The following is a 25,469-nucleotide window of genomic DNA, read 5'->3' on the forward strand; positions in this document are numbered from 1 at the left end:
CAAGAGAAACTTGTGACATGACAACACATGCATTATCACAATGTGGAACTTCCAACGACTAATGTTGTATTCGACAGCGTTAGCCTTGACAACGCATACACTATCTTGCGTTAAACGCATCTTGTATAATCTCACGCCGAAAGTCAAAGGTAATGATGAATGGTGTCCCCTTACAATTAATAACAATACCCAATAAAAACCAATCCAGACTGCAGAAGATATGCGTGAAAAGCTTCTCATAACATTGCATCTGGTAAGTTATCGCGGAATGTTTCGCACAGCCGCGAAATTTTCACTTTTAGCCCACCAGAACCCCAATGTGTGTAGGAGCTCACTGCATCCAAACAAGATGTAATTATTCAATGTCACATATTTTCAAGGTTTGACACTTCCAACTACTCGCTATGCCCTCCTGACAGGCGCTAAAAAATTCCGAGTAATCCGCTGATCATCTGCGTGGCCCGGTCATAGGAAAATATATTATAACGCGCTCTGTATAAGCAGTAGTGGAAACAGCCGGAGGAGCATGGGCGTGACAAATGGCACCACGCAAGCTGATGAATATTAATAACCGCAAGATTGGAAGCAGTGTCATCAGTCAAGAGTGGAGGAACGGCAGACGCACTAATCTTTTATGCAACGACCACGGATCGTGCTCTCTGGGGGGAAGGCTTCCCGGCGTAGCTTCGTGAGCCCGCTGATGACGTGCGTGCTGCCACTCTGGCAGCCCATGCTGGGCCGTTGTTGCTTGGACGTGCCGCTGCATCCGAACGGAGTCTTCACATCGTCACAACTGCGACCAATTAAACGTCAGTCTTCCTTTTTTTCCCTGGCGCTAAAGTTTTGTCTTCGCACTGACCTGAAAGGTAGCCGTCATTTTCTGGCCTAGTTTTACGTAAGGCGGTTCGCCTGCACTTGTGAACATTCCTACGCCACCTGATACTCAGAAAAAAGAAGGGTGGTTATTGATGTCTAACCTGATCTTACAAACTACGCATTGTATCGGATTTTACATTCACGTTTCAACAAAACCCAACTCCACCATGGGGCGCCACAGCAAGGATTTATGTAATAGTGCAGGTAACCCAGGTTTTATTATCATGGAACGGTGTCGGGCTGACGGATCCCTTTTTACTTTCATTCTCCATCTTCTTCAGACCACACGAGAGCTGCGTCTATGTTCGGAACCATTGATATCATGCGTTGGAGCATACTGATGTGACCGCTGCGGTATAATGAAGGCAATTTAAAAATATTTCTGCTGAGATCCGGGCAGCGGAAGTTCAGTGTTGATAAAAATAAACGACAACAAATAACTGTCAGACCAGTGAGCAGCGTTTCTAGCTCAGTGCACCAGGCGCAGCAATGGCGCGAAAGCATAAACAGCCTGTTGAGCAGAAAACCCGCCAGCCAGCAGTTGTAGCTAAACTGGCCGACGGCGCCAAGAAAACCGAAGCAAGCTAATTGAGTCGAACAAAACTCCCACCTCCTATCGCGGGAACCCCTGTGTAGATGCGACGCATAGGGGGTTCACGTTGCAGCGTTGGAAAGCGGAGGAACGGCGCTGGAACGATGGAGCGGAGCGGCGCAGGCACCGCGTTTTATAGCGCGCATAACGGTTAGGGGACGCACCGGCGCCAGTGCGTCTGCCGCGGCTATGACGCAACACAATCCAACATAATCCACTTTAATCCAATGCATTCCAAATCTAATCTAATCCAATCCAATCCAAGCCAAGCCAAGCCAAGCCAAGCCAAGCCAAGCCAAGCCAATCCATTCGAATCCAATCCAATGCCCCTCGCGAATGAGTGTTCGCTATCGGAGAGGAAAAGGGGTGAGCGGCGGAGAGCGCAGCTCACGCGGCGAGGAGAATGGGGGAGGGGTGGACGCCGACAACAACGCCGACGACGCCGGATGCAGGGACAAGGCGAGTGAATGAGATGCAGTCGCATCTAAAAGAAATATTTGTGACGACTTAAGAATCGAACGAAGGACCTTCAAAATTGCAGTTGAGCGTAAGGCCCCGGCCCCACTACGCGTCCGTTATCTACTGACTAAAGCTGGAACTAGCAAATGCGTCCTGGCCTTCGGCTTAAGAGAACGTCGACAAGCAGTACATGCGCGTCGAAGTACAATGACTGTGGTGTCACCGCTATCAAGACAAAGGACACCGCACGTTAAGACATAACAACATGCGCACTTAGGTGGATTCCATCAACAACCATTCTTAGAACCTCACAGCTCTTAAAACCTGACAAGCAACATACTAACCCATCATTCTCATATACCCGCTGAAGAGAAGCGGTATATGAGACGACGGCTTTCGTTAGAGGCCAACGGTGGATCCGAAAATCCCAATTCAGCTGCCACGTTACCATAACCAAAATTGTCCTTGTTCATCTCTGTCACTGGCCAGTGAAAACGACAGCGACGGTAAGAGGCCCACCGCCATTTCACCACTAGCCATTGGCGACGACTTTAGAACCTTTATTATAAAATCGTGTGAAATTGTAACACAAGGCCTTAAGCGATGGTATCAACTTATTATACAGACTGCGAGCCTCTGCCCTCCACGCGGACCCATGCACCGCTCGCTTGGGCGTCGGCGGGACATGCATACGAAGGCATGATAACCGTTGGTCATCGAGGGTAACAAATTGGATCCCTAGAGAAGGCAGGCGTGGCAGGGGGCGGCAGAAAGTTAGGTGGGCAGATTATATCAAGAATTTTGCGAGGATAAATTGGTCGCAGTTAGCACAGGACCGGTATAGTTGGAGATGTACGGGAGAGGCCTTTGCCCTGCAGTGGGCGTAGGCAGGCTGATGATGTCGAATTCAACAAACCCATTTTAAGGAGCGTGCTGCGCTGTTCGGTTAGACATAACCGCTTTCGCATTGCAACTGCTAAGAAGCGCTTGGGTATCCTCGGATTTGTCCTCTGAACGCTAACGTGAGAGTTCGCTTGTACCTTCCCTTACATCTCTAGCCAGATAAAAGAAGATGACCCCTACCTCATCTACGGTGAGTTGACCGCACGGAATAATTTCTCTGTATGTAGTTCCACGCGTGCAGATCGGGATGTAGGCTTTGAAAAGGAATAGAACAGGTAGTCATCAACTTCGAACGTGCAAACAAGCGTATTTTTTTTTGTGCTTCGTTTGTTTGTGTGCATGGAAATAGGCTTCAGTCTTCGCGTTGCACTAGGACCTATTAAAAAAATAATGTGAAATTGTAACACAAGGCCCTGGGTAATGCCCTCATTATGCAGACTGCGAGCCTCAGACCTCCACGCGTGCCCATGCACCACTCGCTTGGTCGTACCTGTAGACCTAATAGGCGGGTTTTCAGCAAAGCATGTATTAAGTGCAGAGCACGTTATGGGCTCGCCTTGTCGTACCTCACTAACGGTCCATGCGACTGCCGGAATGAGGCGGTGCAGCGAGATAACGAACCCAAGTGGAGCCTTCTGTACCGGAGTCAGGGAGTCACGTTGAGGCTACGAACACCACACGGTTTAAATAGTCATAACCATTCAAACCTCGAGAACCGCTGGCGCTTGTCATATATCTCCCTGTTATTTTGTGAAAAAAAAAAAAAACTGCAGGTATACATTTCAGGCCAAATCTGTGTATATAACCGACAGCCCCCGCTTTCATTTAGGTAGGAACGCTCGTTGGGTTGGTCTCTACGATAGTAAGCGAAAGAAGCGACCACGCAAGAAAGAAATGGCGCGTTCGAAATGACGCAGAAATGCTCCAGCCCCCAAGAAAAATATTACGCGCTCGAAATGACGCAAAACAGCTCCAGCATAGAAAATTAAAGCCAGCGCAAAATGAACAAAACTCCCGCTGGCAGAGATTTTGGCAGGGAGAGAGCGACAACTGCGAAGGAGGGAAATTTGAAATGCGTTGGGTGGCAGCAGTGAGCTGATAACAGCGCTGCAGCCCATTTAGGCGAATCACTGCTCGGCACTTCCGGCAGCTTTCGAATTGAGTGGAACGGCTTTAATTTTGTTTTGGCTGTCAAGGCAAATCATTCGATTGCCAAGAGTGGGCCATGTAATCATTCCGGTATTTTACACAGTCTTCTATTTCTTTACAAGACGCTCCTTAGCACGCGAAAATGACGACAGCTCTTCAGAGTTTCCACTTGAACACTAATGTTAACTTTGGCTGTAAGGGTCAAGCTAAGTAGGCAAGACATTTACCAGCGAGAAGGTGTGGTTTCTTGGGCCTATAGTGCGCAGATTCTACTCTATGTGTTTTGGTCGTAGTCTTCGAAACGAAGTTGGGTCATTACGCTACGTTAACCAAGGAATCGGAAAACTTCAAGTCATCGGCCCATCCACCGGAGCAGGGATCTCCGGATAGATGCAAAAAGCTAGAAATTGAGTATTCGTGCACTGACAACATCGATTTTAATTGTTATTTAATTTAGAATAGTGAAAGTGTCGAAAGTTATTAGAGAAAGGAGCCGTAACACCGGGTACACTAGAGATAATGGCACCAACACCTGCTAGAGAGAACACAATCTGCAGGGGTAAAGCAAAGTGTCAGCCGTAACAGCTCCGGCAGTAAAAGAAAAAACAAACTGCGATAGAATTTGCCTTCCGTCTTTCTTGAATCGAGACAACATTCCTTCCACGTTGGCGTTCCTTCCGCCGTGGAGGAACAAGTGGAAGCACCTAATGGACGTGCAGAAGTTGGCGCCAGCAACGAAAAGCCATGCCGCCGCTCTCTAATAGGCTCGGCCAATCAGAGGCTCATTACTGGAGGGAAGAGATCATAAAGCGGCGCCGCAGTTGCCAGTGGCTGCCGGAGGCGGAAGAGGAATCGGCCCTCATTGCTCGCTAATGACCGGTGAGAGACAAGGTGGGCTCCGTGAAAGGCGACAAAAATCTGAAACTTTCTCCGATCATTAGCGATGCGAGAGCTAATTCGGGGGAATAAATTACCGGAGTAGCTGGCGTGAATCTGTTCTCTGATTTTTCGCGCCGTTGTAACGCGAAACTCTCGTTGAGCAAACGACTCGGCTGATGAGGGGACGCGGAATGCCAAGACGGAGACTAATTACGACGGGCTGCCGACGACGGCGCGTATGTACGCAGGTGCCAGAACTCACGGCCAAGTAAAACAATGGAATGTAGCTTCCTACACAATCAAGAACAAAACATCTGCAAGAAGAAACCCCAAAAACCTTTGAAAGTTACTCGCACGAAAGGAGGCTGCTTTTTTTACCTCTTTAAGGGACACTGTACCTTACGTGCAAGCTTGACTGCGATCGCCAAGCACGAAGAAGCAAGAAACATTATATTAGGTTTTGGAGATAATACGCTGAGGGAATCGGCGGCTCGTTATAAGGAAGCCGCCGGTAATGTCTCCTCGCCGTGTGCGTAATTATCCCTTATATTTTCTTACTTACATGGTTACAGGCCGTTAAGCGGTTCGGTTGTGAAAACGTTATCGTTCTGCGCAGTAACCGTAGTTTGGTAGCAATGAGGATCGCTATCAATTAGCGTAACGTCGCCGCATGGCTTCTTTCACTTGCAAGGTGGCTCGCAGTATGGAGGAACTGTGTTGTCTCTGCCGGAAAAGAACTGGCACCGCAGTTACCGTGACTGTACAGACATACAGTCATTCTGGTACGTTTTTCACCGTATGTGACAGCAAAAAGCGGTTCCTAGGATTTTTATTTTATTGTATAAAAGCTACTAGTTAAGATATTCCTAATGACAATTTTGTTACCGTCTTCATATATCTAAGAGTAGAAAGTGTGTTGAACAGAAAAAGTGCTTGTTCTGGCGTTCACATTTCTGCCATATCAATTTCAATTAGTTATTTATATTACTAAAATATCCAAGTTTTCACTGCAAGGTAATGAATTTCCTAGTAGCTTGCCGCACATAAATGTATTACAGGCGAAACACTTAGGGGCCTGGGCTTTCGGCCTCCCCTGTCATCTCATGCAGTCATGGTACTAAAACACCGGAACACTCATTTTGCAACGCCTGGCGCTAGAACATTTCATCTCCGTGGGGAAAACGCTTATTTAAAAAACGCACCTGGACACTCGTTTTCCGACGCATCGCGCTACGTCTTACCATATGACTTATCATGCTGCGTTGTGTGACACGAAGACAACTTATTGCCAGTCTGTATGTTATTTAATTGCTTAGATCCGGTTCAACGCAAAAGACGGCGCCACTGCCTCAGCAAGTGCGCGATTGCTGCTTGCACCGGCGCTTCTGCGGCGCCCAATCAGCGCGCACCGTTTGGCAAGACAGAGACTTTCAATCTTTGAATACACTTATACACTGCATGTGTCGCCCTCCCCAGCTTTCACGTTAGTGGTGATCGCCGGATATATTTGTTCAAAAAACTGTTCAACAAATATCAAACGATCTATTTGTCAATGTTTAAAGGGACTCTGCGAGACTTCCGGCACACGCTTTCACGCTTTCCTTTGAGTCTGGAACACGGTGTATGAATATTGACTGGAAGCATTGTGAAAGATATAGTTATTGCCAGCACGGAGCGGCATTGTTTGATTTGCTCGTCACCGCAGATCCGCCTGTCGTTTATGATTTGCTTTTGTGGCTTTTTTTAAATTCTGGCGATGGGATTAATTATTGCTGCAACTGACAGAAACCCGGGTAAAAGCCCCTACGCCGCTGTAATGATGTTATTCGGACGCTCGAGAAACACCAAGACAGGGAAAAAGAAAATTTTGTTGAGCAAGCTTCTCAGTTATCCAATGGGCAATCAGCAGACGTTATTGTCTACGGTCTTTTGTGGCCTCGTATTTTAAGTAATGGATTTATTTGTCGACTACGTTCTGAAAGTAATTTGGACTTGGAAAAAAAGATTAAAAACAGTTTTGAAGGGTACTTTTTACAATCCGGGAGCATTTGAATTCTTTCTCTGGAGAACTTCTGGCTAAACCCGATGCGCCCGTCTTGCGCATCGGGCCTCCTGCCTTCGTCCAATAAAGTTCTGAATGATCGTATGTAAAAACAATGAGGTAACAGCAGTGTTCAAGAGAATATTGGGGTAGGTTCAGTAGCCATGAAAAAAATTGGTTTAGCCAATCGTCTTACAACTGTTGTTGGGCAGGCTGTTCTGTGCAGAGAGGGTCGGAAGACGTGAAAGCGGACGTTCGTGGAAAAAAATTGTATTATTCAAACTGGTAGTAGAGAATCGCAAGTAAAGAATCGGAGAGGGGAGAGAGGGCCATAATGGAGGCAATTCGCTGAGTCAGCATTCTGCGCAGGCTGGAGGGAGAGAGGGGGGCAGATGGAGCGGAGCTGCTCTTTTGTGACTCCACGCGATCAATCTTCTCCTGCACTGAGTACAATTGGATTGTAAAGAAGCCTCTACGCACCACGATCACGTGCCGCTGGGGGGCCATACTGCGTTGGAATCTGTAAGCACTTACAAATATCTTGGAATACATATTACTACCGACCTCACTTGGTCCACTCATACTGCGTACGTAATTAATAACGCCAATCTCTTGCTTGGTTACGTACGTCAAAATTTCTCATAGGCTCCCTCAACATTAAAACTCACGCTTTACAAAACACTTATTCACTCTAAACTGGAATATGTCGTATCAGTTTGGGATCCTAACAACGAAAATCTGACACACTCGCTGGAAATGGTTCAATATAACTGTTCGTTTTATAATTTCCAACTACAACCGTTCGGCTAGCATAAGCCCTATGAAATACTGCCTCGGCTTACCTTCCTTATCATCTCCTACAAACGTCCTTCGCCTTTGTCTCTTTCATAAGCTTTTCTAGCAAAGCGAGCTACGCGACGAACTCATTTTGCCTCTTCGGTACATTTCAGCTCGCGTTAACGATGTCAACAAAGTCGGCTTGCCGCCCTGCAGGACTAACACTTTTTCCCGGTCATTCATACCGCGTACATCAGAAGAATGGATCCACCTACCTGCACTCACGGCATCAATTTCCGACCTCCAACTTTTTCAAACTGCAGTAGCTAACACTGTGTAATCAGAATCATTGTATTACATTGTATTAAATTGAACTTTCATGATTGTGTTCTGTTTTTTATTACGTGCTCTGTTTTGTAATATTTCTTGCAACTTTTTTGACCTACTCCCCTCTCTAATGACTCTGGCCCTGAGGGTACCTAAATAAATAAAATAAACACTGTCAATTGGTGGCACGTAGGCTACCGTGGGGACGTATGGCTGCTTGCAACGTTTTTTCCCCATCGAAGGAGGTAATTTCAGTGGCATTGCACGTAATCTAACGTTGTTCTTTGCAGCATCGGAAACTTCAGTCTGCGAGAATTCCGAATCCATACTGTGCTAATGTAAAGAAACTTAAAGGTGAAACTCAGAGGTGATTAATAAACCCCGCTCCGCAATCACCCTAGGTGATTGCGGAGCGGGGTTTATTAAAGGTGCTGATGACTGCCATTCACATAGCTCGTCGTTCAAGTGCTCCTCGGTGGACCTTAGGCGGCCGGAGTTGTTGAGTTAAAGTGCTCTTTCTAAGGTTTATCGTGTCTCAAGCACAAAGACGGTTGGAGATTGCTGTACTAAAAGGCCTGGTGAATGTATTTGTGCTTCGAATGAACTTGATAAGAAGCGGATGAAGAGGAACTATTGAAACAAATTAGGCGGGCTGCAGCGGACAGGTGCTGAATTGACCTATGCGGTGCTTCTCCGTCTGGTATTTGAGTCACCCACAGCCCTTTTCAAAGGAGCGTATTGATTTTCAAATTTCTGGAATAATCGAGGCCAGCCGCGAAATAAGTATCAGGAGCATAGTTTACTCTCAAATAGGGCAGGATGAGAAAAAGAAATCGAAGAAGAAAAACAACCATAAATAAACCGCTAATTCACACCACTTCGCCGCGTTTCTTTCAGACCAGGTGCGTTAGGCCAATGTTCAAACTGAATGATGCACAAATTGATAAAAAGTCTGCCATCTAGCGTGCGACTGTTTCCAGGGCAGAAAGACTGATATTCTGATCGGTCACGGAAACAAGATCCTAGCGCGTTGCAAAGTCGTTGCGAGCAACGCCAGCGTGAAACCTCTGATTGTAGTGCTTATGCAAGACTCGAAGAGAAATATCAGGGAGAAATACAAATAAGCGTAATTACCGAAAGGTGACGTGTAAAACGTATCACATATATGTTATATTTACGGAAATAAGTTGGTTTGCCTTGTTTATAAATTTACAAATTTCAAACCTGCTCCATAACTTTGTCACTTACAAAAGCAATTGTGTCTTCGAAATACCAATGCTAACGAGCTCCATAATGCGTCGTCTCGTCGTCTCGTGCACGTTGCAAAAGCTCACAAAAAGCGAGTGAATCATATGGAGACACTTCGATTCGGTTCGCTATGTACAGGTGACCGGTAAAATTAGCTGAAAATGTGGTTTTTATTCTGCAGAATCATTCAGCTGCGTCTCTAGCGGTGCTGCGTGGGGCGTATCTGGCCTTGTAACCCACACCGCGCATCCACTCAAGACAGGCGGTCCACACTCCTCCACATTCGTACCGAAGTTATAAAGGAACGGCTCAAAACGGATTTTGAAGTGGCGCGCTGAACTCGTGCTGACGTCAGTGGTTGTGTGGTAAGCCGTTTATCCAATCCTGTTTTGACACACTTGAGTCAAATGGGATGGGGCCTCCCAAGCGTCTACCGCATACAAAAGAATATCCTCACCAGGGGAAATGGCGTCATGCAGCCTCCCATCGTCACCCACGATATTGAACGAAAACGGATGACGAGAAGCGATGGCGCCTAACAAACATAGCCTCTTCAGTGTGCGCGGCATTGTGAATGTCATTCTGCGTTGCTTCGCATGTCGTAGATACAGAGCGTAATAGTTTTTGCGACACACTTTTCATTTTTGAGTTAATGGTGGGTCACATCTAGGGTGCGTTGGCGTTGCCGTATATATAGCTTACCAGGCTGGGGACAAAAAGCACAGAGTGATGGTTGTTGGGCGGGGAAGATGAGTTGGGAGGGGGTGGGATGGAGTAGGTGTTTGGATGCGGCGCCAAGTTGTGGCTTCATCTCGGGAGCGGCGCCAGTGTGGGGGTGGGAGGCTGCCGCGAGTTTGCCTGTAAAGGGCGAGAATCTCTGCGGAGCCACTCTGCGGATAAAGATAATACTGTGTGGGCAGGCATGGCCCATTGTCAAGAATAATTCGGTGTAACAAATCTTGAGCAGCGGCGTCGCAGCTTCATTGCCGGAGATCCAGGTGCCTAGACGACGCTAATAGAAGGTGAGCAGTTAGTGAAGGGTGCGTAGAGCTGATATAGAGATTAGACCAATTTTTTAATTTCTATCTGCGGTATGTGAATCGCTGTGATGCAAGCGGCACGTTCTTCAACATCTAGTTCGTGGCACGCTGTTTCTTATTAATGAATAACTGAAGAAACGCATTGAACGAGACGTTGCCTTTGTGTTAAACCCAAATCCAAAATACAAACAACGACACAAAGTCTTTGCTGCCATTAATAAATGCCTGTATTGTTCTGGACACGCATATTCTCACGTGGCCAAGGACAACGCAGGCTTCTTGGCGGAGTGAATTGCATTGGAGTGAACTTTGCTCCTCAAATAACTTAAACAGGACATAAACGTCTAGAAGAAGTCCCAGCGGTGACGTGCGCAGACGAAAATTGACAGTGCGATTGGCGCGGAATTTGCTTTCCGCAAATTTATGTGTTCTGCTTTCGCTACTAGAAGCATCAATTTATGTCCAGAACATCCTCGATTAAACAAGAACAGTCTGAGATCATAACCGCAAAACAACTCTTTTTGGATGCGACTGCATCTCATTCACTCGCCTTGTCCCTCCATACGGCGTTGTTGTTGGCCGTCCACACCCCTCCCCCATTCTCCTCGCCGCGCGAGCTGCGCTCTCCGCCGCTCACCCCCTCTCCTCTCCGATAGCGAACACTCTCTCGCGAGGAGCATTGGATTGGATTCGATTGGCTTGGCTTGACTTGGCTTGGCTTGGCTTGGATTGGATTGGATTGAATTGGATTGGGTTAGATTTGGATTGGATTGGATTAAAGTGGATTGTGTTAGATTGTGTTGCGTCATAACCGCGCCACGTTGCGTCATAGCCGTGGTCGTTCCAGCACCGGCGTTCCGATTTCCATCGATGCGTTAGACTTGATCTTCGCTGCAAATTGCACGGTGGTCCCGTTACTTCACCATCCACTACCCGTACACTTTAGCGACCACAAGGCCGTCATCGTTAACGTTACGCCGCGTGTTAAATAAAGAATACATTATACGCGTTCCTCACACGTTTCACGCAATTAGAGAATCAACCCAACGGAAACACCAAGTGAACCCCCAAGATGCGTCGCATCTCCACAGGGTTCCCCTCGCGGGAAGGTGGGGTAATTTTTTACCATGAAACCAAGATTACCTATGCCGCATAAAAATAAGGAATGAAATGTGTTCTTCGCTTAAAGGAGCCATGAAGTTTGGTTCATTCAAAAGATTGCCTCGTTAGAAACATACTTACACCACTTTTAACGTAAACTCCGCTCAAATGAGCTGTATAATTAGGAAAAAAAATGGAAAGGCCATGCGATCCACTCGCTCATTTCCCGCAAGAAAAACTATGATGTCATACCAGCTACGTCTGCAATTGGCTGAGGCCGGCAAATGCAAACGCAAATTGAGTAGAACTTATAAAGTTGCCGAAGGAGCTATTTGCGCTTAACTTTAGTCCACATTCTCTTTAAAGCAGTAAGAATGGCGGTACCGTTAGTGGAAGTTACAAAAGCACACGTAATAATAGAATTACCGAAGCCTACTGCTGCTGGTACTGCGCGAACTATGGTTGGTTTGGCTGCAGAGGACTGCGGGGCTTTGGGGTAGTTTAATACGACACTTGCCTATTGGCACAGGCAACGGTGTCTTACGTGACCATATTTGTCGAGCGAGCACGATGTGTCAAGAAACGAGTATTTTATCTCTGAACAAAAACAAGCCAGATTCAAATACCGTCAAAAACAAACCAGAGGCAGAAAACGTCTTGCCATGGTATGGTGGCGCCATCTAGGTTCACTAACGTTAAACAAGGCTATCAAATCGGCTGCAGAGCGGTCGGTTCCTGTGATGTCTTCGCACATCACGAAAACACACTATTTAGCGGGAAAATCAAAATTGTAAGGTACATTCATTTTATCCTGGGTTAGTAAAACGACGTGTGCATCCGGACAAGCGCTGGGGACACTATAAAACACGAAATCTTTCGAATAAAACAAACTTGTATTTTATCTTCATGGCTCCTTTAAGCACAAGGAAAGACATCCGGATGCTGCCTGGCGCAGTCAACGAAACACAAGCAAAGAAAACGAAAGACAAGGTTCGCGGCAACACAATGAAAAAGAACCGGGTGTGCCGCCGATACGACCTTTTGCCGCCGCTAGAGAAAACCTTATGGTTTAGTTGCCAACCTGATATTCTTCTCTATTCGTAACTGCCAACCTGATATTCTTCTCTATTCGCAACTCCAAGTTCCGCGACGCACTCTGGCAACATCAGTCAATACAATCCAAATGGCGTCGCAAAACAGATCCGCCGTCGCAGCTTCACTTGCTGCCGTACTAAGATTCTTAGACTTCAGCGTTGATTCGCGTTGTTTCGGCGAGGAAGAGCGCATAATTTAGGCCGACGACATTATCTTGATCGGGTCCGTCAAAGATCGGAGCGATGAAAACAGCCGAGATCGTCGCTATGTGTATGCAAACGTTGGGTGTGACCGAGGAACCGCATCGCATTTCGCTCAAGATGAGCTGCCTCTCTAGCGAACCACAAATCGTTGGAGGGCAATGCTCGTGCGCACCAGGGCTGTCAAAGAAGAGCGACAAAGTTGCTGCGGCTCTCATCTACTGCTACAAGTAAGGCGTAAAGTTTTAACTACCACCGTTCAGGGTGTAATAGAGCTTCTCCGTAGCCTCATGAATATTGATCTCGTGAGAGTGCAAATTTCCCGTACATTTTTTAATCGCAATTTTGTGATTCTTCGCTTTGAGGCCCACGTTTGACTTCCTTGATTTGGAGCCGCCCGTGATGTTCGCTAATTATTATAGAAAGTTGTACTAGTTGGTTAACAGGCACGCGGATCACTCCAAGCGTTTGGACCATACACAACCTACTTCTGGCAGACGATTTACCTAGAAGGGCACGGGCCGTTAGAGTAAACAAAAAGGCCACACAGCTTGCGCCGGTAAGATAACGTCGTGCGCTCGCTGCTTGGAACTTTCGAAGCTGCGGGAGTCCTGCCATTCACCGACGTGAGCGTCAAGCCCATCGAGCTGCTGATCGCGGCGGCAACGCAGATGCGCATTTGAGGCACGGTTTCAAGCGTGGCTTAAAAAAACGATGATCCTAGCTAATTGAAATCAAACCTTCATTTCAAACATGTTTCTTTACAATATCAGCACCTAACAAATATTCTTAGCACATAATAGTTATATGAAAAGCGCAGGAACACGTTCGAACGGAGCACACGGGTGGAGCGCGCCGACAGAAAGTACGCCGCGCGCATGCAATGCGCCTTCATCACAATAAAAAAAGCAAGCGGCTGCTGACCTGGAAAGGCAGTAATCGTTTCGAGCGAAGTGCTTTGGGCAAACATGCTTTCTGGGTGTCACTTTTTTTTCCAAGCCTTTGCGTGCGTGTCCACAACGAGGTGCGTCGTTTGGTTCTTGCGGAAAGCGGCGAATGTATGCAGTGCTGTACTTCAATCGTACCGTCACAGTGACGGGGGCACAATAAAGGTCCTTACACGTCCGCTTTCACGTCTTTGTGTCTTCTTTCGGCGTTATCACAAAAAATACGCAGTTACAACGGAAACAATCGTGGTGCGCCATGGGAAAGTCCGCAGCCAGACATGATTATGGCGATTCCAATATCGTGACCAGTAGCGAGACCAATATCGTTGTCAGATTCGTTCGAAGGCAACAGAGAAATGATTTTCTTGCTAAGGCCAGAAAGGCTAGGATTGCCACAAACGACCTTGGTTTTGACGAATCCCAACCCGTATTTATTATTGAGCATCAGACAAGATTGAAGAAGCAACTACTTGGTGCTGTTGTCCAGAAAAAGAAAGAAGTAGGCTGGAAGTTCGCATGGACCGCCGGAGGCAAGGTGTTTGCTAGGAAGGACGAGAACTCGCCGTTACTTCGCGTTGCCGAAAAGGATGACATTGAAAAATGACCAGGTAGATAAGGCTAGATTACGCAGTACGGCTAATCCTAACCATGATAGGGCATGAACTATTATGACTACCATTTGTTTAACGAAACATTTCGCCCCTCTTTAAATGCCTTTTCAGCACTTCATTTAAATGCGCGAAGTATAAGAAACAAAGCTGAGCAGATAAACCAAATGTGTGCAAGTATAGATTTGAAGTTTGATGTTCTTCTGGTCTCTGAAACATGGTTATCAAAAAATGAACGTTCACTACAACTTAATGATTATACCTGCCACAGTGTCACCCGGGAATCGGGAAGAGGTGGTGGGGTCGCTGCATATGTACGACAGCGACTGTGGCACGAGCTAATCCCTGAATTTACATTTGTTGATCAAAATGTGGAATGCCTTGCTGTGCGTTTTAAATCTGTCACAATTGCTGTTGTGTATAGGCCACCATGTGGCAGCCGAACACAGTTCTTTGCATTTCTTGAAAATATGCTGCATACCTTCAGTAATACCCGAAACTCAATTGTACTTATTGGTGATATGAACATAAACATGCTTGCAGATGATCCCTACACTAAAGAACTAGACACACTTATTAGCACATATGCTTGCCGAAATCTCATCGCATCAGCTACGTGGCTTACGGCACAAAGTGCAACGCTTCTGGACTTGTGCATTACAAATGTGTCATCCCCCAATGGGTTGATAAGTGCCGATATCAGTGACCACCTTCCAATATTTTGTTTGGTGCCGACAAGACAAGAGCGGGAAAAAAATTCACCCACGCCCTCTTATCACAAAATAACACCAGACATGCTCGAGTGCTTCCGTTCTCTTATCTTCGCTTCGAATTGGACATCGGTTTTCTGTGAACCTGACCCCAATAAGGCTTACAGTCTTTTCTTGCGCACATTCAAAGCTTGCTATGAAGAAGCGTTTCCAAAAAAAACTAAGAGTAGAAAACGTGAGAGGAAGATACGAAAGCCGTGGGTTAATCGCTTTTTACTCAAGAAAATAGAAACGAAAAACAAAATGTATCACTCCTTTGTCAAAACACAAGATATTACTGAATTTATAGCATTTAAAAAATATAGAAATCAAATTAACGCCGAACTTAAGCAAGCTAAATTAGCGTATTATGAATACATATTTTCACGCCTGCAAGGAAACGCTAGAAAAATTTGGCAAGAAGTAAATCATTTAACTGGAAGAATACCACAAACAACCAGTGTAAAAATTTAAACATCCCAAGGCACCATGTCTGAAGCGGACACGGTAGCCGAACTTAATCAGTAGTTTATACAAAGTGGAGAATATACTTTGCCAGCTCCCCCTGTGGGTGGCACACTGTCCTTGCCAAACCCAAATGTGAGGAATTCATTTTTTCTCTTTCATACCACACCAGAAGAAATAGCGAATATTATAAACGACCTCAAACCTAATACTGCTGCTGGGTTCGATGACATCCAGGTAGCCCCTTTAAAATACGTTAGTGATCTAATCAGTTATGTTCTGTCTAATATTGGTAATAAGATGATCGACACTGGAATATTTCCCGATGAACTAAAAATAGCGAGGGTTACACCAATTCATAAAGGTGGAAATGATTATACTGCGAATAATTACCGGCCAATATCGGTGCTGCCTGTGCTTTCCAAAGCACAGGCAGTTGAACAAAGTTCAGAAACAGATTAATTTTCGCCAAGGGTTGTCAAAAACACAGATTAAAAATGTCCTGTTAGAGCAGTTAATTGCATATAGCTAAAATTTACCCAAGCATAAAATAAAATGTTGCAGCGAAATTGTAGATACATATGCTGAAGTAAGTCTCTGTTTCGGGTGTATTTTGTTGTTCGTTCACTCCTTGCACTGCACGAAAAAACACACGAGTGTTTTGATACCATATCCAGTGTGAAAATTTGGTTCTGTATTCTTTTTTTGTGTGTGTGTGCAAAGTAGTCGCGCATTGAGCGTTCGAGGAGCACGACTGCAAATGTACTCTCTGTAGTCTGTAGCCCTCTTTTGTTTTTGTTTTTTTGTTTTGTACACTCGACTGCAAGTGTGCAATATGATATACTGTGCCCGCACGCTGCCTGCCACCGGAGCAGGGGCCCTAGTCAGGCTCCAAGCCTTTTGCCTCTGCTCCCCTTTCTGTACGGAAAGAAACACTAAAGAAAGAAAGAAAGACAGATTCTCGTGACAGACGTCAGTTGCCGAGCACAAAGGCTGGGTCGCCAATACGGCCCGAAAATTCGAACCAGGGTTTTTTACCCAGCCTGTTTCGTTGGGATGGCGTTCAAGCTCGCACATTATCCCTTTGCATCTTCACAGCTTTAGACGGCGTCAAATGGCTGCAAATCTAGCCTGCAATCGATGTGGGTCCGTATAGCGCACTTGAGTGAGCGAGTGGCCTTATAATATCTTTGTACGTGTTTGTATGCGCAGGTGTTGATGCGTAGTTGTTTTAACAAATGCTTTTAGAAACGCTCAAAAAACCTGTCCATTTTCTCGGTGGTTGTGTTTCGAAGAAGGAGGCGATGCAAGATTTCTACTCATGTCTTCTAATATAATTTAACATACTTACAAGGACATCGTATAAACGGCAGCACACCAAACTGATAAGATGGCGTTGAGAAATTGTTACCGTCTGGTATGAACCTGTGGCCTGCTGTCAATATTCTGTCAACCTCAGACGTATGGCTTTTTTCCACGATGTACTGCTTGAAGAGTACTAATTATTTATTTGATCTTGAAATAGCAGCTGTTGTCTTTCTTTGCCACGTACTGCTTTAGGGTAACACGGCCTAATTCAGTTGCCGATGCACTAACAGCCACCCCGCCGTTCTTAATGACAACTCCGAGCACTACTGTTGCTGCAAAACGCCTTGATGAGCACATTTTTGGCCTTTTTAAGTTTACCGCATTACTTAATCACTCGCGAGGATGTTTAGGTTGTACGATTAACGAACATTCGGAGAACAAAATGTAGTACCGAGCTGCTTCCCTTCCAGTTAGTTGAAACATTAAAACCACACAAAACACGCAGGGTGGAGGAAAACTAAACCAGCCTGAATATAGGCTTTCGGAATTAATGATCCCTGGACACCGTTATAACCTCACTATGTCCAGGCCCTTCAATAGGCCTTACTTTTCGAGGTTTTTTTACTCATTGCTGCAGTGTACAGCTGCATGAACGGTTATGAAACGGTGAGCAAGACGTTGTGCTGACCTTTCTGCCACGCGATGCTCTGGATAGGGTATCCAGCGACAGAGCAGTGTAGTCTCATGGTGCGGCCGGCCAAAGCTGTGACGTTGTCCATGGGACGCACCAGAGGCCTTCCCAGTACATTGAGGCGCGCCGAGTGTGCGGCCCGGCCAACCCCGTTGCGGGCCACGCATGCGTAGAGGCCGCCGTCTTCCACACGCACGCTGGTCAGGTTCACGTAACTGTGAACCAACCTGAGACCAAAGAAAAGAAATCATCATTAACAGTGTGAAGATGCAAAAGCAATGAAGGAAATGTTTGCTGTACCTTCGCAACTTATGTATCGACCAGCATCAATTACACTTCATTTTACTGTCAGCATAAAGTGTACTAGTTGTGCAAAAGACCCCGGGTGTCTGTACTTCACAAAAAGCACTTAACGTTCCGGCCTTACGTAAGGCTTTACATGAAGGAACAGGTGCATTGTTCCCGATTGCCTCCATGCAATAAGGGTAGCGAACGCGAAGCGCCGACGTTACAAGCGTATTTACAGGGATAAATCTTTTATTTTGGTGTGGTGAGGTGCAAATAAGTATACTGACGTTTTAGAGGCGCTTAATTTCATACGTTGCTCGAGATACTCTTTCGTACGTAAAAGGTGGTGACCATCTGTATTACCAGTTTTCTGTCCAATTATTATAGGAAGGAATTGATGCTTTGGTACGGCAGGCTTGCATTTTTGTAGGCAGCGATCATTACGAATTGCTCGCTTGGAACAATGACACATCACTTAGAACATCTTGCATTACTATTAGAAAATCAACATTACCCCAATATGTGGTAACAACAGCGAACCGAGGAGAGGCAGTGCATTTTTGTGGACAGCTTATTCAATGAAGACAGAAGCTCACCGCTCGCTGCTAACGTAGTCTCCAATGCGAACGTGGTAGTGTTCTGGAACGGGTGCGCCGTCCAAAGACCACGTGACCTGTGGCAGAGGATTTCCGGATGCGGAACACTTGAGCGACGCGCTGCTGCCCGGTCGAACTTGGCGCTCCGGAAACACCTGCTCGAGCACCGGGGCATCCTCTGCGGAAAGAACAACAAAAGTAGTTAAGCGAACACCTTAATGCATAAATTTTGAATATTAGATCCAGTTCCTAGCATGTTTGCTTGCATCTTAACAACACTGGCCACAATTTATTTTTAAAATTTATTTTAAAACAGTAAAAAAAGTTAAAATTTTCTCTTTTGTTAAACCTGTTTTTGGAATTTCCAACAACTGTGAAAATAATTTGGTTCATGTTGTTTTTATTAGAAATTAAACTAATGGTTCTTATTTTCAAGGCAGTAAAGCAACGATAATCCCTGTTTTTTGGGGGGATGTCCCATTTAGTCTCCAAAGTTTTCTCGATGAATCCCATGTTATATTTTACTGGGTGCCAGGTTGCACCTACTGCATGCTAAATCTCAAGGTCAACAAGCATTGAATCGTATAGGAGGCACTACTCAGCACCTCGAAAGGCAAACACTCGTGTGTTTTTAACTTATCGTGGCACTTAAAGCCGGTAAAATCCATTACGTGCCTTTCGTTCCATTTCGCCGCGTAGCCGCATATTCCTGTGTTTCCCCAAATAGCGGGCCCGGATAAATAGGCATAGAAAGGAAATTTTCAGGGTAGGGATATGATTACAGAACACGGCCATAACTCTTGTTCTATCGAAACTATCGAAACAAAAAACTACCATAACTACCCGCTAAGACAACCCTTGCACTAGGCATAGTTTCATCTACTTAGCCCTATTTTGGAAGTTCACAATGAAGTTGCAAATGTTAAAAATTTCCCATCTGCGGCCACTAGACTGGCGTATATCGGACAGAAACGGACCTCGCCAGGCTTTCCGCTAGAATAAAACTCCGTCGTTCCAAGTTTCAATAAGTTCAGTAACTATGAGGCATGCTCAATCGCAAATTGCAAACAATCATGTTTTGTTTCGTCCACTTGGACTACACCCGGTTTCGCCGGAATACCTTAGTAGAAGGGCAATTATTTTTTTTCTTCAAACTAAAAAAATCAACAGGTGGGCTACCCGGAAAGTGAGACCCCCTCCCCCTACCCACTACGGTTGCTTCCTCCCCGAATAAGCTTTATAAACGACCAACATCTAACGACAATACACGTGCAGTTTGTCTTCCAGTTGGAAGTGTAAACCGCAACATCTTGGGTGATCGCTTTTAAAGTCAGTATAATTTACGTGGTTGTGGAACCCAATACCGGTATTACGCTTTGGTTTTCTGAATTGGACGATCACCATTTGGCCAGTGTATAAAGGGGTTACGTGTTTTACAAATCTGTAGCTGCGGGCCACAGGAAAATCGATGCTTCACTATTAGCACACTTCGTTGATCATGCGAGGGCTTAAGATCGCGTTTATAATATGTTTCAGGGTTTCATTTGCAGTTGTCTGTAGTTCTGCGTGGCGTCTGCAGCATGCCGTATATGCTCTTAATGTATAATGGCCGGGCGAATTATTTGTGTTCAAACAGATCGCCTCGATGGATGAAGACGCATTATGTGATCAAGAACGAGCCAGGGTGATTACCAACCAACGCTAAGGTTTTCACTATCCACAATGGGTCTCCTGGGATCACTCTGCCTACCCGTACCAATCACCTGGCAGTCTTACAATCTGCGAGCTCATTGCATGGCGCAGACGACATATTTAGAAAGCAGGCAATAAGGCAGTCCCCAAAGGGACCGTACAACCGCGCTCTGGCGGCCGCAATTGAAGCATTCCCTTTTGTGCGTGTTAGGCGAGGAATCGCATTATTCAGCGCGCGTGCTTTCGCAGTTTTGCTATCCAACTTTTGCACTCTCACTTTAAAATCCACTTGAAGGCTGCAACCAGTGGTTGCAGCCTTCACATACGGCTGTTTCGTTTTCCCCAGATAGCCCTCATCGTCATAGTAGATTGACAGAGTTCTTAATAACAAGTTGCGCCATAAACTGGTGCGCTCATAACAGCATTCCAATTTGGTGGTATAACAGTTCGAGCATCCGAGCTTGCTTGCGAGCCTGCATGCCTTGTTCTTGTAGCCGTTTTAAAGGTTTCGCAATGGTCAGCCTAACCTCGTGAGGACTCGCCTTGAAACACTTCTAAGAAACGCAACAGTTTCCACTAGCATTGCCACTGCTCCTAAAGAACCTTTCCTTCAGTTTATGCTCGCAAGAGCTCCCAGAAGTATTCCCGTCAAGAAACAGCGCACCGCAGGGCAACTAAGTGGCTTCATTTATCACAGCAAGGAAACCACGGGATCTTCCAGAAAAACATCGGGGAAGTTCGAATAGGTCGCCGAGACGTAGCAACAGCAGTGCGTGTGTTTGAGTAACTGCAAAATGTGGCTGTCGTTCTGAAGAGAGATTTAAAGCATATGCGTGATAAAACAGCACGTTTCCCGGCGGAGGCAAAGTTCCCACGGCGTGATCCCGCCCTGCACGCTGACACGCAGCTTGATTAATAGCATACACCGTCATCGATAAACCTTGTTCTTGCGCTAGTTTTTTCAGCCATAAATGAATAAATTCGAAGTCAAAAACGAACCAGGTAAAAATATCAGTTCCGTCAGTTCCTCATCTCGTATGTTGTTTTCCTGCGAACGAAATTAATTTGCTTACAAAAGTGATGATTCTAAAGCACCGCAGGGGTACGTTGATGCAATTAAACAAAAAACTGCCTCCACAAATGGTAAAAAATGGTTTGGCGCCTAGGAATTATGGGCTGGACCTATTGGCATTACGGACGTGAACAGCGTTGGAGGTTAGACGACCCGCGCAGGTAATTACAAGTATGCAAACTGCTCCCAAAGAAATAAGAAACACGGCTGGAGTTGTTATTTATGCTCAATGTATTTTTCAAATTTCAGCGCGTTATAGCTACTGAATGTTGTAGGACGAGTTTTGTTGTAAACGCGCTGCGCGGAGAATAGTTTTGTTGAAAATCGCCCTGTTTCTTTTCCGTACCCTGAAGCAGTATAAAGCAAAATTTTGTTCACTAAAACGTTTCGCAACAATTTCGTACGCTGGCACATGTCTCCTATTAGAACAAAGGCCTACCTCCGATGACGAGCTGAGCAGAGCCTTGGGCGGAGTCTTTCTCGTTGTAAGCTAGGCATTGGTAGCTGCCACGGTCTTCGCGCTCCACGGCAGAAATGTGGAGGAGGTCCCGAGTCAGCAGCGACATTCTTGGTGAAGAGGAACGATTGCCAGAGGGCGAAGAGGTCTTTCCGCTCCTGCCGGGCGCAGTCGATGGAGTCATTGATAACGGGGAAGGCGAGATGGGGCGACCATTGTGAGTCCAGATCACACCGTTTATGGGATGGCCACCCACACGGCAGCTTAGATTGGCGCTCCTTCCAACGTCTACCACTTGCACAGCAGGGTCGATTCGGGCCGACAGGGGCACTGAAAAAAGAATTGGAGCTGGTATGTAGTAAGTGGAGGTAATGACGAAAGTTAGGCAAACAATAAGCAATTGCTAGTGTAGGAAATTTTCGGTATAAAGCAGGGTTGTGAGTAAAGTTGGATAATGTAAGGTGTTTTGAAGGGACTCACGGTATATTACACCTGGGTAAAGTTATAATCATCATCACCAGCCTATCTACGCCCACTGCTGGGCAAAGACCTCTCCCATTATTCTCCAATTACCCCAGTCCTGTGCTCACTGACCGGGCTAACTGACCGGGCAGAGTTAGCTTACGCACAAATAAATTTGAACTTGGGGTTCCTGAACATTCCAGTAAACACGAATGTTTTTCACGTGGAAGAAAAACGCTTGACAAGCAAACCTTAAGCTATAAGCGACGTACGTTTAAATTGTTTATAAGAAGAAGTTTGTGTCCGCAACAGTTCTACCAAGTAAAAAAAAAAGTCCGAGCTGTGATAAGAGAACGAACAGCGGCCAAATCACGAGGATGTGCGTTCACACCTACAGGAAGACCAACGAAAAACGTTCAATCCTATAACTACAGTTTCAGATGGCCATATCGCAACCTTTCGTCCGAGCGCGAACAGAACATCCTCAGATGTATGTTTGAGTGCGTAATTTGAGTAACTCCAAGTGCCACAAGACGCGCACACTTCGGAAATGACACGCACACCAAAACACAGGGCACCCAGTACTTTTTCTCGCGTGATTTGTTTCGTTTGATCTTAGCACTTAATCGACCTCCTTACCCGTGATTAGCAGGTCAGTGTGGGCTCTGTCTTCACCAGCAGAGTTGTTCGCAACGCACAGGTACCGGCCACCGTCCTGGGTTCGGGCCGTGTGCAAGAGCAACGCTCCACCGGGCAGCAGCGAAACTCTGTCGGACATCTTGACGGGAACGGCGCTCTCGCTTCCCCTACTTCTCGACGAAGACTGTCCCGCAGCTGCGACCTTGGAGTCCTGTGTGTGACCGACGCCCGTGAGTCGGAACCAATGGTTACGTGGAGGCGGGTGTCCCTGGGCCAGGCAGGGGAGTACGGCCCGGTCCCCTTGTTCCACTTGCACCTGGCTCCGGTACTCGGCCATGCGCGGAGGAAGCTGGCTGTGAGGCTCTGCGAGCAGAAAACAGGGGACGGGGGGCAGATGGATGTAGTCAAGCTTTGGTCACAGTTCTAAATGTTAACAGATTCCGGCAGCACAAACATTCTTCTAAATGGCAGTTATTTTAAAAACACGTTTAAAAGCGCTTGAAAGTCATGTTCTACAACATCAAATTTCCTAAACAAGACGGAAGTGTTCCGCCTAATAAGGGAACACTTCTGCATTGGTTCAAGGCCATGTAAAAGTCTAAGAACGCTTTTTACGTTGTAGAGCGCGAATGCAACTATGAGTCCCACCCAGTAGCGACCACATCTTATATTGACACGCATTGGAGCACAAAGGCACTGCCTGTATCCTGAGTGGTGATGAAGAAACAATGCAACCTTGCTCAGTTTTCTATACTTGCTTTGGGGAAAAAACTCACGTAATATCGAAAAGCTTCCAAATTTCGCACTACACATAGTAAGTAGTGACTAACAAATCCCGTAGCGACGAAAAGAGGGAAAGCTAAATTTTCAGTACAGTGTGTTCTAACTGCACGTGAACATTCGAGAGATACGGGGAAGCAGAGCTAGAGGCCCCACTACAGTTACACGGGCATGTTTCTTGGTTGTTTCTTTGACGAATGGGCGTGAATCCCACAAAAATATGGTACGTCATGGAATCCTCAGGAGAACGTAATGGGGTGCCGCCAATGCTTCCTGTGTTCGCTAATGCTTGCTCTAAAATTGGCATTGGTTCTGTGGGGATAAAGCAGTTTGTTTAACCTTTTGCCCAACCGCTTGTGTTGCCACTGGAAACCCCATCCGTTGCGGAAGAGCGAGTCGTCAATTGAGAATTGCCACAGGGAAAAGGCGGCGCGTTTCAAGACGTGAAGCGATACTTTAAATATAGCAGTCAATTTCCGGTCACCTTAGGCGGTCTTCGGTGAGTGGAAAACCTCTTAGCCCATTCTACGTGGTGCGAATATCGCGTGGGAATTCGCAGCTGCGGCAAGAGGACCTATTCTCGCTGCTGCGTCAAATTGCCAAATGTTTCGAACAGTCCAAAATCTTTTGTGAATGCCGCTTAGCCTTCCCAAATTTGCCGCAGCAATGAGAATAGCAAAATAGATCCTTTTGCCGCACGTGCGGAGCCACAGCTCTGAATTTTCAAGCGAAATGCGCAGCATGTAGAACAGGCTTTACTCCTTTTAGGTTCGCTCTGATTTCAATTTCTGCTGTCTCCAATATGGTAACACAGTTTTGTGCAATCAAATCCCCGCAGAAAATGCCAATAGAAACCACATGAATGGTTTTAACGTTTTAAGGTCCAAATAGTGTCGGAAACGTGTTTGCACTCCCAATTATATTTTAAAATAACTGATTAACCAGACAGAAAATTTAAAGCAATTCCACTCAACGTGAGAGCTCTCAAGTGCAGAGCAGGGATTTGCCAGAGGGGCTCTGACGCCCTGTCTTGACTACTTTCAGCATCCGCATGGTATTGATACAGAACGCAGTCAAGAGAGGGTGCCGATGCCCATGAAAAGGTCTATATATACGATGGATTAACTTTTTACTCATTTGTGGTAATGAAGGCGTCAATTCACGATTTTTTCTTTATATTATCGTGTATTTATTTGCGGCCTAGCAACGTCGGCCTCCGTGGCAACGGTAACCGCGAAGATCACCACCAACACTTCGCATATAAGGAAAGTTTGCTTCTGTGACGCAATGGGACGACATCGTCTTTGTAGCGCAGGGAACCAGGTACGACACCAGCCACACGAAGCGGTAATCTTTCCGAGACTTCGGGGGTCGGAAGCGGAGTGACTGCGGTGGCTTTATACCGTGATGCCGAACGGGCTATAACGACAAGCCGGGCCCCTAAAGTGCTCCTCACTGAACAGCAGCTGAGTGACTGCACCTTAATTTCATTACTAGAGTCAAGCGCTCTACGACCAGGTTATATGTAGAGGCATTACAAGCAAATAGACTGGAAACCGGCGGCAGCAGGTTACCTCACATTTGCCAAATACCCCCTCCCTTTTTTCTTTGTTCTCACTGCGTAAGAGGTCAGAGGAAAATATGGCCCCAGCCGGGCTTTTGACATCGATAAAAGAGGGGGGGGGGGGGCGCAAAAATCGGGAATAGCGCACTAAGCGGGCCCGCGATTGCATACAGCAGCCGCAGCGAATTCCCTCCGGGAGAAATCATTAAGGGTCGGGTCAGCGCACAGGGACTGGAACGGGATGTCAACAGCAAGACGCGTGGCGTGGAAGCATGGACGGAGCCTGAGATTTCTCTTTCTGGGAATAGGTCCGAACAGGGTCATGCGCAGTGTGAGAGGAAAGCGCGCGCAAGAGAAATCTAAATGCAATCAGAGTTTTCGTGTGCTGGAACAGGGGAGAGGGAAGCAGTCTTGGCTTAGTCGCTATTCATCTTGGATAGAGTGCAATGACGTACAGGGCGACC

General features: G+C 46.3%; 1 protein-coding gene across 1 annotated transcript in view; it reads right to left on the reverse strand.

Moving 5' to 3' along the window:
* Positions 1–25,469, reverse strand: part of LOC144175920 (cell adhesion molecule Dscam1-like) — a 474,324-nt gene that overhangs the window by 80,550 nt on the left and 368,305 nt on the right. The window contains exons 6-9 of the mRNA XM_077704992.1: positions 22,662–23,024; positions 21,543–21,890; positions 18,340–18,517; positions 17,453–17,682 (exon numbers count right to left, since the gene is read on the reverse strand). Coding sequence (XP_077561118.1) covers positions 17,453–17,682; positions 18,340–18,517; positions 21,543–21,890; positions 22,662–23,024 — 1,119 coding nt within the window. The remainder of the gene's footprint in view (positions 1–17,452; positions 17,683–18,339; positions 18,518–21,542; positions 21,891–22,661; positions 23,025–25,469) is intronic.

The sequence above is a fragment of the Haemaphysalis longicornis genome, unplaced genomic scaffold, assembly GCF_048455015.1.
Source record: "Haemaphysalis longicornis isolate Haplotype H1 unplaced genomic scaffold, Haemaphysalis longicornis Haplotype H1 scaffold_3, whole genome shotgun sequence".
NCBI lineage: Eukaryota > Metazoa > Arthropoda > Arachnida > Ixodida > Ixodidae > Haemaphysalis > Haemaphysalis longicornis.